Below are 16,962 nucleotides of genomic sequence, written 5' to 3' on the forward strand. Positions count from 1 at the left end.
GGTGGGCCTGCCTTTATTCTCCTGCCAGGGGTTGCAAGGGCCAAGCAGCTGTGGTGGTCTACCTGCTCCAGGAGCACAGTTTGGGCTGCAGCTGGGGAGTTCTGTCAGGAACTAAGGCATTAGCCCTTACCTGACGCATGCCACTGACTTTACTCTGCGCCCACCACCATATGAACACAAACTTGCAACCAGGAATTTTTTTTTTTATTTTTTTTTTTTTGCTACAGCTTGGGCTTGAGCCGGCAGAGGGGAAGCCCCAGAGCGTGCACCATGCCAGGACTCCTCATGCAAGCTGCCAGGAGCAACATGCTCTCCTCTCCTGGTGCGGGCCAGTCACCCAGTGAAGTCATCCTTGGATAAGGGCTGCAAAAACCACCTTAACTCTTTGGGAGCCAAATGACTATGGGAGCACGGCCCCATGGTGGTGGTGCAGTCCCGGCTCAACCCGGACTCTCAGCAGGAGGCTTTGCAGCAGGTCCCGTGGCCGCAGCGAGGTTTCTTTTGGGGAGTTTTCTGCTTTGCTCCATATCTGCAGGCAGGTCCTGGGGCTGGAGATACTCTGCTGGTGGCACCAGGATGGGCTGGACCACTTCCCTGGGGGCTACAAGGGCTGTGCTGTAAGTGTATCCTTCTGTCTGTCTGTCTGTCCATCTGTCTGCCTGGCCCTAGACACACAGCCATGATAAGTACCTGGGTCAGGCACTAAAATGCAGCGGGCAGGGGACGCAAGCCTCCCACGGGCAGCACATCGGGAAACACCACCTTGGTGGGACCCCGGTGAGTGGAGCTCAGGCGAGCGCAGGCGGAGGAATGCTGGCAGCCGACAAACTGACTCCGCCGTGTTCTGAACCCCAAACTCTCCTCAGGGCTCTCCTAAACCTGCCTTTGATTGCAGAACCGAAGGTTGGGATTATGGATGTAGCTTTGCGGCGGTTGAGTTTTGGTGCTGAAAGAGCAAAGGAAAGGGCAGCTCTGAAGGGTTTGTGGTGAGCGGATGAGCAGCAGAAGCGTGAACTAAAACAGCACAACCTCATACAGAAATGTCTTCAACTGCAAGTGAAATGCAGAAAAGACCCTTTTGAGAGAGATTTTCAGAAGAGGTCTTAGCCTTTGCTAAAGCATCGCAGCTCGTCCTACCTTGTACGCTCACATGGTGCTTAAAGATGATTTTATCTTGGCTGGGATGGGACTGTGCGTCTCTGGGCTGGCGTGCAGAAGTGATGCTTGGAGCATGAGTCCGCACCTATTAGCTCCAGACCCTCCTTGGCTGTGACAGCACCCGGCATGGTGGGGACTGCCAGGGACCAAGCTGCTGCCCAGGATGGGCGGCCTCTGCCAGGCAGCGAGGTTTGTCTCTTCCAGCGTCAGAGGAGCGATGGATCAGCAGAAGACAGCAGTAATTGCCTGGAGGCTTTCAGGCAGAAAGCAAGGCTCTCGCTTGCGGACAGGCTGATGTAAGTCAGCATGTAAATTGGGTACAACATAAAAATAATTTCAGCCGAGCTCCTATGAACAAAAAAATGTTGTTGCTAAGAAATGTGAAAACAGAAAACAATAATGTGGCTCCTGCCAGGGTAATAAAGGTGTATCAGTGTTATGCCTGCTCTCTCGTACAGATCGCTTGCTTGTGACAGTAAATTAAGTACTGCAAAAATGGGTACAGTTTTCTCTGTGGCCATTGATGCTTCACATCATGGAAATATCAAATGTTTCTGATGGCTGTTCATTACCCTGCGCTTGAGAGGGGAGCAATCCATTGCTGGCTCCATTATTTCCACGACAGCGAGGAAATGACTATGGGAGGTTTAAAAATGAAAGAATACGGCAAGGTTAGATGTACCGAACCTCAACAGCCTGTTGCTGTTCACTATGGTCAACGCTAATCCCGGGTCTGGGAGACACCACACTGTCTCCAGAGTGATGGAAAACCAGGACTACTTTTTGCTTCCAGCTAATTGCTGGTTCATAAACTGTGAAGTTTGACCTTGAAAATCTCCAGAAAACTTACTTTGAAGCGTGACGGTGGTACGGCACAGCTCCTCAGTGAAGAGACATGTCTGCCCCCCAGCCAGAAAGAGCTTTAAGTGTTTACTGAGTACCAGATCTGCTTCAGCTGGTGCAAGGAACCGACGAGTTGCATCTTCCATGTTCTGTACAGATACACACCATGGAGTTGATGGAGGATGTGGCTGGTGTACAACATGCAAACGTTTCCTTCTGGCTTTTCTAGTTTTAAAATGAGAGCAAGCTAATCTTACATGTGCTTGAGTTGCTGCCATGAGGTGGTCAATGTAGGGTCAGTCACAACAAAAAAAGGGTGATATAAACCTGCCCTACAAGCACGCCAAGGCAAAGCAGGAGAAGGTGAGAGTCTACCCAGCTGCTGTCAGCCCCCCACGAGCCAGCTTCACATTTTTATCTCAACAAACAAATTACCTTAGCCTGATTCAGTCCTTTCTCCAGAGGAAAAGGGTTTCATTTGGGGAAATCGTAAGCAGATTGAAGGGTTGAAATCTGACCAAAGATGGACTGTCTCTGCAGGGTGTCCTGGGAAATGGGTTGATGTTTTACCCTACTAGCCTGATTTTTCTCCATTTCTGACGATGTAGGGAATTTATTGTCTGTCCTTACCTCACATGCTGGATGGGGGGGTAAGGGAGGGTTGGGTTTTTTCTTTTGGAAGCAGGCGTGGGCAGCGCTGAGCTCTGCCGCCCTCTCGATTAATTTGAACCTCAGCTTTTTTAAACAGAAAGTGCAATGACAATGCCACAAGTGGCTTTTGATGAATGAACAAAATAAACCATGTCAAAATGCATTTCAACTGTTAGCAAAGCAGCATTTTTAACGAATCTCCAAAGCTTTCGGTAACTGAGCTTTGTGTTTGAGAGCATGTGGTCTCTCGGCTGTACGCTCGAGGGGAAAAAACATAGGAGACATCACAGGACGCGATGCTTTTGTGGGACAGCGTTGAGTCTCATGCACGTTGAGGAGGTGCTTTTGCTCTGTGCTGAGCTCCGTGCCGTGGTGGCTGCACTGAGCTGATTTCAGCTGACTCGGGGACTGTCCCTGAGCTTGGGGACTGTCCCTGTGCCCTGCCACGGCAGCACAGCCACACGTGCTTTTACAGCTGACCAAAATGCCTGCATGGGCAGAGGGAAATGCAGGAGTCGGAGCCAGGGCTTGTGATGATGGGGGGGCTGGGGGCGCTGGTGGGGCTGGGGCACTGGTGGGGCTGGGGGGGGCCACTGGTGGGGATGCTGGGCACTAGTAGGCATGCTGGGCATGGGAGTAGGAGACCCGCTTGGGGCTTTTTTTCATTGCCACAGCCTGGCTGCTTTCCCAGGAGGGTGTCTGCACGATGTTCTGCCTGGCCACCGCTCCCAGCAGCTTATGAGGGTCACATATGAAAGAGGCGAAAGCCTTGCTAAAAATCAGGCTGCAGGATATTTCTTACTTCTGCGCTATCTGCAGGACGTGGTGCCTGTTCAGAGGAGGAAATTAACTTGGTCTGACACGACTTGCTCTTGATAATGCCCTGGTGCCAATACACACCTGCTCAGCCACTCTGCAGTGGTTACAGCTCGTTCATCCAAGCCCTCGCTCTGGCGCTGTCGTGGTTTCAGCCCAGCCAGCAACGAAGCACCACGAAGCCGCTCACTCATTCCTTCCCCCCCCAGGGGGATGGGGAGGTGAAAATATAGAAAAGCTTGTGGGTTGAGACAAGGACAGGGAGGGATCACTCACCACTTATGGTTACGGGCCAAAACCAGGCTCAACTTGGGGAATAAACAAAATCAATTTAATTTACCGCCAATCAAATCAAAACAGGATAATGAGAATTAAAACCACATCTTAAAACACTTTCCCCCCACACCCCCTCCCTCCTTATCAGGCTCAACTCCACTCCCGTTTTTCTCTACCTCCTCCCCCTGGCAGCACAGGGGGACAGGGAATGGGCGCTGCGGTCAGTTCGTCACCTCTGCTGCTCGTTCCTCCTCAGGGGGAGGACTCCTCACTTCAGCGTGGGGTCCCTCCCACGGGAGATGGTCCTTCACAAACTTCTCCGTCATAGGTCCTTTCAGTGGGCTGCAGTCCTTCAGGCACAGGCTGCTCCAGCACGGGCTTTCCCATGGAATCACAGCCATCTTGGGGGGGCATCCCCCTGCTCCGGCGTGGGCTCCTGTCTCCCTGGGCTGCAGGTGGGCATCTGCTCCCCCGCTCCCCTGCATGGGCTGGGGGGGACAGCCTGCCGCCTCACCACGGGCTGTGGGGGCATCCCCTCCTCCTCCATCTCCTCCTCCCCCTCCTTCCTCACTGACCTCGGTATCTGCAGAGGGGTTTCTCTCACATCCCACTCCCCTCCCCGCTGCAGGTTCCTCTCCTTAAAACCATTCTCCCAGAGGTGTGACCACCGTCGCTGATGGGCTCAGCCTTCACCAAAGGTGGGTCTGACTCGTGGAGCCAGGGAAGCTTCTGGCAGCTTCTCACAGGCGCCGTCCCTGCAGCTCCTCCTCCACTACCAAAACTCCACCACACAAACCCAAAAGAGGCATTTTCACAAGCACTGACATTAACTGGGCCAGGCTGCAATTCACTGCCCCTCTTTTCCTCCATAATGCTGAGTGTTGGCTGTGCCCTTGCCCAGGCAAGTGCTCCACTAGCCATGGACGTTTCCAGCCCTTGATGGAGAAGAAAACACCAGCAAAAGGGCTTCATACAGAGGTACAGGGCTAGGATAGGTTTGTCGCTGCAACATCTGGCTCGGGGCATCCCTAAAGCATTTATTGCAGAGAGCTGGGAGGAAAGATGTAGACACTGTCCCACGCAACATCCTTGTCTCTAAATTGTAGAGACATGGATTTGATGGACGGACCACTCGGTGGATAAGGAATCAGCCGGATGGTCGCACTCAAGGAGTTGTGGTCAATGGCTCAATGTCCAAGTGGAGACCAGGGACAAGTGGCATTCCTCAGGGGCCAATATTGGGACCGGCGCTGTTTAACATCTTTGTCGGTGACACGGACAGTGGGATTGAGTGCACCCTCAGCAAGTCGGCCGATGACGCCAAGCTGCGTGGTGCGGTCGACACGCTGGAGGGAAGGGATGCCATCCAGAGAGACCTTGACAGGCTTGAGAGGTGGGCCTGTGCAAACCTCATGAAGTTCAACAAGGCCAAGTGCAAGGTCTTGCACATGGGTCAGGGCAATCCCAAGCACAAATACAGGGTGGGCGATGAGTGGATTGAGAGCAGCCCTGCGGAGAAGGACTTGGGGTATTAGTGGATGAAAAACTGAATGTGAGCCAGCAATGTGCGCTTGCAGCCCAGAAAGCCAATTGCATTTTGGGCTGCATCAAGAGAATCGTGACCAGCAGGTTGAGGGAGGTGGTTCTCGCCCTCCACTCCACTCTCGTGAGACCCCACCTGGAGCGCTGCCTTCAGCTCTGGGGCCCCCAACGTAAGAAGGACATGGACCTGCTTGAGTGAGTCCAGAGGAGGGCCCCGAAGATGATCAGAGGGCTGGAGCACCTCTCCTATGAAGACAGGCTGGGAGAGTTGGGGTTGTTCAGCCTGGAGAAGAGAAGGCTCTGGGGTGACCTAATAGCAGCCTTCCAGTACTTAAAGGGGGCCTACAGGAAAGACAGGGAGGGACTCTTTAACAGGGAGTGTAGTGATGGGATGAGGGGTAATGGTTTTAAGCTGAAAGAGGGTAGATTTAGATTAGATATTAGGAAAAAAAAAATCTTTACTGTGAGGGTGCTGAGGCACTGGAAGAGGTTGCCCAGAGAAGTTGTGGATGCCCCATTCCTGGCAGTGTTCCAGGCCAGGCTGGATGGGGCTTTGAGCAACCTGGTCTAGTGGAAGGTGTCCCTGCCCATGGCAGGGGGGTTGGGACTAGGTGATCTTTAAGGTCCCTTCCAGCCCAAACCATTCTATGATTTTATGGTTCTACGAATCACGAGGAACCTTCTGCTTGTTCCTTTTCCTCCATTTCTTATACTCACCCCCTGCCCCGAGCGCTGCCGAAGGCAGGTTGAGGGGGCCGTGGTGCTGCAGCAGTCGCTGCGTTCCCCACAGAAAGCCCTGCACCCTGCCTCAGGGCCACGCGTTTGCCCGCGCTGCTGGGGGTGCTCCCCAGTAAATCCCATAGGCAGCAGATGCTCCTCGGCAGCCCACCACCAGCAGCGCAATCCTGAGGCTCTGGCTTAATAAAAAGCCGATGGGGAACCTGCAAGGTAACAAAGTTTTCGCTGTTCACTACACACAGTTAAGAATTAAAGAGGAAAAAGGGTACGGTTGGGATGTGTAGTGAAGGTGAGAGAACAAAATGCTACAAGTGAAACTGTTATGTTAATGAATGAAATTAGCAACTAGAAAAAAATATTGTGGTAGATTTTAAGGAAACTGGAAATAGGTTCCAACGTGATAATTTGCTCTAATTGCACGCAGAGGTGTCTTGATGCAAAACAAAACCATTCAGAAATGGCCTCCCCGTGTTATCGTGCAAACTAACTGGGAAAAAAATCCATCTTATTCACAGCAAGTTTGTTTTTACTGATCTTGCGCCTCTCAATTACTTTTTAATGGTCTGCATTGAAAAGAAATTCCTGTATGCACACTTGAGAATATGAAAACACCCAAATGATAGCTTATGATTTAGTAGGATTAAAGTATTATGTATGCAGGTGTAGCACGTTTCAGGTTATTAGTAATCCAATCTATTTTTTACGACATTATGGTGTAATTTTCTGTATGAAACTTCAATATAAGTCTTGAGCTGTATCGGAACATAAACTAAAATGTTCCTGACTCTGTCACTTTTCATGGTCTTTACTTTGATTAATAAATGCAACAAGAGCTATAACGTTCTTCAATATGAGGCTGCGATCATCTTTCAATCAAAATGTGTCGCTCAGCTTTTTATAACTTTTCGCATCAATATGTAGGGCTTGAGAAGGAGCAGCAATAGGAATTCATTGCAACTGAGCACGTACACCTGAAAGGCTCTGCAGAAGACGAGCGTATTTTTGCTTGCTGCAGCCAGCCAGTCTCCTTGGCACGGTCAGCAGTTGTGTCCTTGGAGACTCGGTGTCACGTGCGGAGAGCTGGGGAGCAGAGGGGAGATGCGTACTGCAGAACTGGACGTGGATTTGGCACCCCAAATTTCAGACGGATTTGATCTTACCTCATTGGGCACCTTACTCAGAAATACCATTTTTCAAATGCACCCCGAGACTGGTGTGGAGCTGTACTCCAACATTCAGGGCTGTGTGGGAGGGGAGTTGAACTGCAGGGACAGACTTTGGCATTATACTCAATAACACGATTTTGTAACCACATAGTCTACAACTCGAGACAAATAATACAATCCAAACTTGGGCCTCCGGATGCAGCTGGAGTGCAGACAGGGAGGAAGGACGTATGCTGCAATTCCCCATCCCCGCACAAGCAGCTGAGTGAATTTTGCATTGCCCGTGGCCACCAACATCAGGAGGAAGCTCCTCCGCGTTCCCCCCGACCCGTCCCGCCAGAGCAGCTCAGGAGCCCCGGCCACATCGCGCATCAGCCACGGAGGTGAAAGAACTCACAGGCTTGCCAGGTTGGTCTGTTTTATTTCTGAATTATTCTTTACATTGTACAATATATAAAAATACAGAGTACCCAAAAAAAATTCACAGTGTCTAAAGGCAGTGATTACAGTCTAGGTCACCTTTATACTAAAGTACCATCAAGTTCAATTGCATAGGAAGGGTGATGTGCCTTCACAACAGAGTCCAATAATACTCTCCAGGTTTTGCTGTTTTGGGGCAAGCGTTCTGTGTTCGCATAATAATTTCCCATGTATCCAAGATCCAGTATTGCATCTGTCACTCTCCCACCTCAGTTACAAGCTAAATACTACCATTTCCATCTCACATACCGTTCAGCCTCCCTGAAGCTTCCTCTGTGGGAATGCTCCTAATTAACTGCTTCGCTTTTAAGGATGCGCAGGTTTGGTTGTTATCTAAGGAGGGGTGTGGGGATGGAAATCACACTGTCATGCAGCTGGCTGGCTTTTATGTTGTTTGATATTTTGGTACTAAAAACATTTTTTCTTCAGTTCTTAATGGCCCACCCATGCCAACCTCTGCTTGACTCCATGGCATGCGGATTAACAGCATCCTGCTCATGGAGGTTGCAGAACTAGAGTGCAGTGTTAATACTTTTCACTGTCAGATTTGTTTAAAACCAAATTGCGGCTGGGACTTGCAGAAAGCCAAATGCTGCTCTTACAGCACTGAACCCTCTCGACTAGCAGGGGTGAATTTGCAGCTGAGGCTGGAGGCAGAACAGAAAAAAATCAAGTGCAAGACCCAAACTTACGTTGAATGCTATTGAGCACTTATAGTTGTGGCTATCTAAATAGTGGCTTGCTGGTTTTGCTCCTCCAGCCATGACTAAAGCAGACACTAAAATTTCCCAAAGGGCCCAAAGGAGGGATTTCCAGGCAGAATGGCTGAGATGGGGTAAGCCCCACGACAACCCAGCTCCAGCGGGGTTTCTGTCCAGTTTTGAAGGCTATGGCAATCAGGCAGCATCAAAATTCGTGGATTTGCTCACCTAACCCTAATCTGCTCTTGAAGCTGCCTGAAGTTTCCTCCTACCAAGCTTAAGGGGAAGATTTACCTGTTTGAGCCTGGGCCTTGGTCACGAGGGCATTAAAGTGATCTGTTGGGGGGAAAAAAAAAAATCCCTCAAACCCAATTAACTGGGTATTTCTCTGCTATGCCAGAGAGCTCCAAGGGGTGCTGTGCACGCAGGCTGGTTCGCGGGAGCGACAGGGCGAGGAATAGATGCCCAGCCTTGGCTGCTAACGCTGGGATCTCCAGAGACACGCAGGGCACCAGGTGCCTGACTCCCATGCCCTGGTGGCTTTTTGGACCCCTCTGAAAAACCAAAAGCCATGGGCTTGCAGGGTTTCTCCTCCCTAAATTTTGTACTAAAACCTCCTAGTGTGACGATAAGGCAAAGCTTGTAATACCAATCAATAACTCAGAAGGCAGTTGTTAAATTCTTTAACATGGAAGATGACATTTTCCCCGTTCTAGTAGATGATGTCTTTTGCTCTAATGGTACAATATTTGTTACTCCTACTTGCTATTTTAATTTTCTTTGCTCAATTACTCCCTACTTATAATTACAAAAACAATGAAGTGATACACATGAGAGATTTGGGAGGCTTATTCAGAAAAATATAAGCAGCAACAAGAATCTGTTTCTTAATCATTCTTAACCAGAATGATTTAGGGGAGAATCAGCATTTCTAACTAGAAAAATCAATTTTCTTTTCAATTAAAAAATTATATTTTATTTACCTCAAAAGTGTTATTTTAAACCCAATGGAAAGGATACTAGATTTTTACAGGGTTTTTTTCTTCACTCTGTCCCTGTGGAATTTGAATACCAGCACTGCCTTTCTTACTCTAAGTTTTCTCTGCAGGCATTTTGCTAAATATATATATTGTGTGTGTATATATTATAAATATATACTGTATCTATCCACTGATAGATGTATACACTATTACAAAAAAAGAGTAAGTTGTTACACAAACTTTACATTTACATTTTATATATATATATATGTATTTATATATATATAACTCTCCCCCCACTACATTTGGTACAAAGAATAAATCAATCTCAGTGGACAGCATTTTTCTCTCCAGGTGGGCTCAACATCAGATTAACACTGGAGGCGTCAAATTGTCTGCATTAGACATGGACTCCATTCCTACTCTCTGTCGATTTCAAACCAAGCATCTCATTTTCTGAACGTAAGGCATTAGGAACAGTGGTGGTAAGACAATATGTATTCTTCTCCTATAGTATCTGTACAGTTCATATATTTAAGAGCAGCCCTGGCTCATATACTGAACATTTGAGTGCACCTTTAGAGCAACAGCACCTCTTCTGCTGTGGTTTGATTGTCAAGTGGTTTGTCTATTAGTGAGCCGCACAGGTTATTTCTGCTGGGTGATGGTTGATCAAGTAAAGCCCAACAGCAACGGCACAACACAGCCTGGATAATGCCGTAATGCACACTCCTTCTGGAGGGAGAAAGGCAGCCACTTCCATGGAAAAAGAAAGAAGAATGGCCTAATTAAAGATGTTTCCGCTACATACTTGGCTGTAAGATTTCCATCATATTTTACATACTGTATATTTGAATCCTATCCAAAGGGTGTGCAGAGAACCAGTGCCTCTAGACCAACACAGGAACTGCCCAGGGTTTCCCCTTCTCTGTCTTAGGAGTGAAAGAAAAAAATATATATACAGCAAGATGAGTCTTTTGGAAAGCAATGTTCCCGAACTAAATGCAATTCCAGTGTACTGTAAGATGGCCTTAGGAATAGGAAATTTTAGCAAGTTTAACATCCAGCTGCAGGAGCAATTCAAGCTGCTACAGATATTACAGACCTGATGATCAAGCTGCCGAATTACCTGGATCACAAGAATATCACTGTACATGGTGTCATTAACCTGCCACGCATTAGAGAGCTCATAAAAAATGCAACCCTCACACTGCAATAACATTGTCCTTAAAGAACTGCACTCTCATGCAAACATTAATCGAGTAATAAGCGTTCTGATTTCTTTCTTTCTCTCCCTCTCTCTCCTGGATTCTACTTTCTGCTCGAATGGAGTCTACAAACCCTTGCTGTGATTGCCAATTATATGAAAAAGGGCTGAATCTATTTGGATGGCTGGTAAGGAGGAATGTCTTGATGAAACTATAACCACATGCACCATCCTTGAAGCATCTGCCCTGCAATAGCCTACAAAATATCCACCTCCTGAGCACAATGGCAGTAATGACCTATCTTGGTGAGCTGAACATTTAAATAATTTCAGCTGCTATGTAGCACTTTGGAAAAAAAACATAATCAGTTTACATCGTGTTATTCTGTGAAGCCAAAAATGGAAAAATGTTTAAGGAGGGGGAAAATAAAGAAGAAGAAAGGAAAAAGAGAAAATTAAAATAATTGCAAGGTTTTTGCTTGCTTGCATCCCCCCAAACTCCAGCTGCAATCCTGCCACGTGCATGGTAGTTGCAGACTGTGTCGCTATGGGGAATCTTCTGAAGGGGAAGCTCAGAGAATGCTTTAATTTTACAACAGCTAGAGTGATCTTGGGCGCCAATGTTTTCTTCTGAATCACATAAATTAAAGCTGGGAAGTCCCATCCTAATAGCCTAATGTAATAATTTTCAACCCCTGGGCTACATACTCATTAGAACAACTTTAAGTCAGAATTTTCAGTGCTGCTGAGGGGGATGTGGAAATTCGGTGAGATGGGGTGAACTCGTTAGGGCACAAGGCACAAAGGCATCTCTCCTCAAATGGGATGTAGGGGCCTGGGAAGAGCCTTCCTGCAGGCGCTGGTCCCTGCTACCTGTGCTCTCCCGCTTCCCTGGCGATCCTGCTTCACTCCTGCTGCTCTTGCCCCGGCCACACTGCCAGGCAGGGTTAGGGCTGCTGAGCCACTGTGCCGAGGTGGAGGGTTGCAGCAGGTTGCTTCAGACAGAGCTTCAAGAGCTGCATCAGCTCCTGACCCTGCTGCTTCAAATGTGAGTACACCTATTTAAGGGCACCTCTCTCTCTCTCCCCCTGTTCCCTCTATTTCACCCAGTGGGGCCAGAGCAGAAGCAGGCTGAGCTGCTAAATTAGAAAAACAACTGCTGAAAATGATGGGCACCACTGAGCCTAAGGTGTCCTCGTGGCAGTGCTAATGACCCCACTTTATTACAAATACCCTACAGCCTTCAATCACTGCAAACTGAAGTCGAACAAAGTAATTTAAAAATGGGAGGCTACTTTCTTCTTGCCTTCTGGTCAAACCACCATAACACAGGCTTACAGAGCCATGTTGGCTTTTCCTCACAGGAAAAGCAATGTACTTGTCACGAGCAACACAGCCTTTCTTCATTGCCTGCCGGCTGCCTACGTGAAAGAGCTGAGTACACAGCCCAAGCTGGGCTTCCAAACAAGCAACTGCAAAGGAATAGCACTGAGAAATGACCGGTGTCGGCTTACAGTGAAACCTGAAATAAAGCGAAGACAAACGGGACTGCTGGGAACACGGCCGAGTCAATGGCCAAGCACGGGCATGGCAATTGCTCGAGTAAGATGCAGACGACAAAGCCAAGCTCGGGACCACGTGGAGCTCATGCGTGTTTCAGGGTGTACTTTTATCTCATGCTCAGTATTGCGACATTCTAAAATCCTTAGCATCAGGAGTTCATTATAAATATTTAGAAACACTAAATGATAACAGCGGTGAACTTGTTCACGTTGCTAACACATTGGATGTAACTGTACATTAAGCACCAGCAATAAGTTTCCTTTTTGCCAAACAATTATGTCAGACAAACATCTGGTTGTAGACAACATGGCTTCTGCATCAAACTAATACAGTTCTTATAGACACAGTCACACACATACACAAAATTACATTTCAAGGCTGGATATACTGTTTAATAATGCTACTGCCCCAATTTACTTCAATAGCTGCAGCAGCATTTGTTTGTTGGGTTGTTTTTGTTCAGAAAAATTAAAGAAATATTGGCAAACAACGCACATTACTCAGCTGCGTTACTATTTCATAGAGTACTGACTGGAAGACACTATAAGAATGTGCAGCAGACTTTCTGGGTCATGTCAGACTATGGAAACATTCCTTAAGAAATACCCTCCCCCCACAAAGTCAGGATTATTCACTCTTTGAAAGTAAATGAACTAAAAACCAACAATAAAAGAAGAGGAAAAATTAGCCCAAAGCATGGTGATTTCCCACAAGAAGAGCATGGCTTCTAAAGTTGCCTTTCCTGGCAGACGCAATCAGGATCAAAGCTAGAACAAAAAGGGTTAACACTGTCTCAGGAAAAAAAAAAAAAAAAGAAAAAGAAAAAGAAAGAAAGAAAAAAGCCCATGGCTCTTGTGCGGCAATCATCACATCTTTTTTTTTCCAGTGATATAAACATCTTTTTGTTTGTTAGGCACTCCAAGTTCACGTCTCCGATGTTATTCCAACATTTACTTTTCTCAGTGTCTCACTGCCTCTATAATTTTCTTTTAATTAAGACTGGAAACATTCTGGAAAGCTTCTTCGGGTAATACACTTTGTTCGTGTGTTGTTTCTCATCAGCTGAACTGCATGTTACCAAAGAAGGCTGCAGAAAGTATTTCCTGTAATATGAAAAGATTCTGTTGAAGATACAGGGAACACTGCCCTAGAAAGTTACTTCTTTTTTTTTGTTTGGTTTTTTTTTTTTTTTTTTTTTTGCAGAAACATTAAAAAAAATCAAAAATAAAAAAAGGAAAAGAAAAAGAAAACGTTCTTCAAGTTGTTGGCACGATGGAGTCCCGCTCGGCCTGTCTCATGAGCTGCGTGTCATCCAGTGCACCATTGCTACCCTGTCTCAGGAAGGATGCTCCTCACCAGACAGACACCCCTGCCCCAGGAGGCCACCTCTTGCCTTGCTTAGAGTGCGCCCGTGTGTTGTGTGCTGCTGCATGATGGCCACTGAGCCCAGCACACAGCCACATCCTTGACAATGTCGGCCTTGGACAGCAACGCTGATCTTCCAGCCATAAACAGTTGCAGTAGTAAGAGCCATCTCCAGCCAAATATCCACAAAAGCTCTGTAGAATGGTCCATATGCATTTTTGTCCTTGTAAGGAGATGTGCTGTTTACAAGAAATACAATTAACCAAAGGAAAAAAAAGACCCTACTATACAATATTTACATCTAGAGGCTGGGCCAGTATTTGGTCCATAAAATCAATTAAAAAAAATTCATATAGGAAGTGATCCAGTCCTCTGGGACCTGTCCATCATCAGCTGTTGGTAAAGGTCCTTCCAGGGGAGGCCTCGGGCCTGTAGTCATATTTATTCAGTGTACTGGGATAATAGGTTGTCGTGTACACATTGGTTTGCTGCAACGGGTAGAAGTTGGTCCTGTCATCTGGTATCAAATTGTTCTTGTTAAGTGTCTGTAAAAGAGAAGAGGAGATGACAGGCATGGCAATGGCGCCACATAATTACTCTTTTCTACCTGCAGACACCTCCCTCTCACCTGCCTTCTCCATCGTGGTCTCTGTTGTAGCCACCACCGCCTTCCCTCCAGCTGGGAGAGTAAGACGGTACATTGTACTCGCTACGGGGCTAGTCTGTCCGGGACCACAGCTCCTGCCAGGTCTCCTTCAATGGACCTGCGCTCAGCTACCGCTAGGGCCAGAACCCAGAGCCTTCTCCAGAGACCCGGAGTCTCCTGGTAGATGGCGTGTTGTCTGAACATCATTGTCACACAAAACCATGCTGGGCCTACACGAAAAGTTGGTGATTAATGGCAGCGCTCAATCTAATCTCTTCCAAAATGCTCATGTTATAGCCTGCGGCTCCCTTTCAAACCAGTTGCCAAATGGCAGCTTTTTCTCTTTGGAAGAGCAGGTGTGCATTTACCTGATCTCCATCTCCATTGGTAGATATCCAGGTTTGGACCCCCCGATATTAAGTGTGTCACTTCTGTAAGCTACAGTATAAGTAACAAATCATGGTCACTTTTGGAAAAACTAAAATGACTTAAAAAATTTAACAACCATGTAAAAATTGTTGGCAACAATAACATAAAAAATGAGAACCACAAATGCCCCTTTTACCATCAAAATTTAGAAATGGGTTTTTTCTCCCTCCCCTCTTCCCCCCCTTCTTTGCTTTTTGCGAGAATTACTATTACTCTTCCCACCAGCAAGCAGATGTCCCCCTCTCCCCAGACTAAAGCCCATCGCTATGCCAGCTGTTACCGATGCACAAGGATAAAATCCCATTTTGGAGGGGGGGGATGCAATAATTTTATGGAACTTTCTCCTGCATCTTTATAGTCATCCGATTTCTGTGAATTTGGCTGAGGAACTTTTATGACAGTTTTTTTTTAACTAACCCCTGGCTTAGATTTCTTATACATGTCTCTGGCCTATGTTGCTCCTATGTGCACCTTTAATGGTTGTCATGCAGGGAACTCACTCTGATCTGGGAGTCAACACTAGGCATGTTTGCTACAGCATCCACACGATCGGGACACAGCACATTTAAGGAGGGTATGAGCGTCTCTCCTGTCTGGAGCAGAGAGATGGAGAGGTCTAATGAGGCAACTAGTCCTGGGACCTAATGGTTGTTCTGCCACAACCCAATGCTCCTGGGGGAAACCACTTTACCTCAGTTCCCCCTTGAGACAAACACCTTGTACCTGACCCAGCTCAGGGCAAGATGAAAATGAACTAACTAATTCTCAAGCCCATGAAATACCCAGCTCCATTAGCTTTACTTGACCCATCTAAATTCAGCCACCTAAACTTCAGGCATTGTGGCTCTGTCAGCAAGGCGAGGAGAAGTCTCCTTCCTGCGTGAAGGCAGCTGCAGATGAAAATTGCTTTCTGGGGAAGCCCCAGACTCGTGTGTCCCCCCCCCCCCCAACACTGCCAACACTGGGTGCCCAACTTTTAGGAGGCTACAGTTAGTGAGCGGGGTCTTGCCCTGTGCCCATTGCACAGTCAGGGCTCGGCCGTATCCCAGCTGTGACCGCTGTAATGATCAGAGCTACCCCTAGGCTCAACAACAAGACCACAGGCAGTACATTTATCTCTCAATTTCTTTGTAATTAAATAATTTTACTGCGTGGGGAGAGGGAGAGGAGGAGGAAGAAAAGAAAATGCTTTCTTCTAATCTGATGATAGCAGACTGAAAGCTACAGCTACCCCAGGAGCTGCGACCCCCAGCTTCATAGAAGACATTAGGAGGAAAGGCTTTCCTATGGCAAAAGCACCCTGGCAAAGAAATTTCCCAATTGCTGAACTACCAAATAACTTTTTTGGAAATAGGCACTACCTGAAACATCTCATACATGAAAAACGGAGGAGACCCAGCCTCCTCCTGGTCTGATTGCGATCTCTCCCTGCCTGGAGTCTCTAAAATGAGCTCACAGCTCACATCACTTGTAGGAACCAAAGAGAGAATTTGTATAGGCACGCTCAAAGTGACAAATATTTCCAATGAATGAGAATTTGTGCCCTTCAATATGAAAGGAAGAAAGGAAATGTCATGCTTTGCTCCTAGTCACCCAAAGAAATATTAAAATAGTGTGAGCAACAGTCTGCTGCTTTGTGCTGGAGGCTGGGAAACAAGGAAGCCAGGCTCAGTCCTCCGCTGCTTGCTATGCTTCCTTGGGAAATCCAATTAACTGCTCTGTGCTTCAGTGTCTTCTGACCCAGCTTGATAAAAACATTTGAGATCCCTGTAAAAATGCACTTTGCTAACTACTACAACTGAGTATTTGGGGGAACTGCTCTCTGGCAAACACCACAGGTGTTCATACTGGCTGTACACGATGGCTGCTATTTCCTATCGGTGTCTCTAGCCCAGGATACCCACTGCAGGCAGCATAACGCCATGGCCATGGTCCAGCACAGCAGAAGGAAGAGGCTGAGTCCCATTGCCGCACTCTCTGGGCTCTCCTAGAGGTGGTCCAGCATCCAGGCCTCATCTGGGTCACTTTTTGGGACGGTTAAGATTCATAACATGCGAGGATTACCACCTCTGAAATCTAGTGACATCAAAATCCTGACCTGGGATGGCCCAAGACCATCTTGATCTGAGGACAAAGACCTCAGGACTCTACTTTTTTGGCTTTCACTTGGAAAATCTGTAGGAGTTCCAACATGTCCCACAGAGTTTAAAACAAGGCCCTTACAACAGACTTCGCATTTAATTAACACGATCTGCATTTTTTCCTCTCTCTCTCTCGTCTTACTTTCATGTAACATTTAATTAGGGAAAAAACCCCACAACTGTTCCTTTGCTCTTTTTAGTTTTATTTTTGATGGAGGGCTTATATCTTAGGGAAATACCTTATGAAAATGGTTTAGCGG

General features: G+C 47.1%; 2 protein-coding genes across 3 annotated transcripts in view; one reads left to right on the forward strand and one right to left on the reverse strand.

Annotated features, from left to right (window-relative positions):
• Positions 1-243, forward strand: part of SLC49A4 (solute carrier family 49 member 4) — a 75,029-nt gene extending 74,786 nt beyond the window's left edge. Inside the window, exon 10 of the transcript XR_007506596.1 lies at positions 228-243. The gene's annotated coding sequence lies outside the window, so the exon portion shown is untranslated. The remainder of the gene's footprint in view (positions 1-227) is intronic.
• Positions 244-7,599: 7,356 nt separating this feature from the next.
• SEMA5B (semaphorin 5B) overlaps positions 7,600-16,962 on the reverse strand; it is a 281,599-nt gene continuing 272,236 nt past the window's right edge. The window contains exons 24-25 of one of the 2 annotated variants that reach the window (XM_049804051.1): positions 14,501-14,570; positions 13,926-14,031 (exon numbers count right to left, since the gene is read on the reverse strand). In XM_049804051.1, coding sequence (XP_049660008.1) covers positions 14,024-14,031; positions 14,501-14,570 — 78 coding nt within the window. In that variant the 3' untranslated portion in view covers positions 13,926-14,023. Of the gene's footprint in view, positions 14,032-14,500; positions 14,571-16,962 lie in introns of both variants that reach the window. The other variant, XM_049804042.1, reaches the window with a different exon arrangement.

Source organism: Accipiter gentilis, chromosome 1, assembly GCF_929443795.1.
Source record: "Accipiter gentilis chromosome 1, bAccGen1.1, whole genome shotgun sequence".
Classification (NCBI taxonomy): Eukaryota; Metazoa; Chordata; class Aves; order Accipitriformes; family Accipitridae; genus Astur; species Astur gentilis.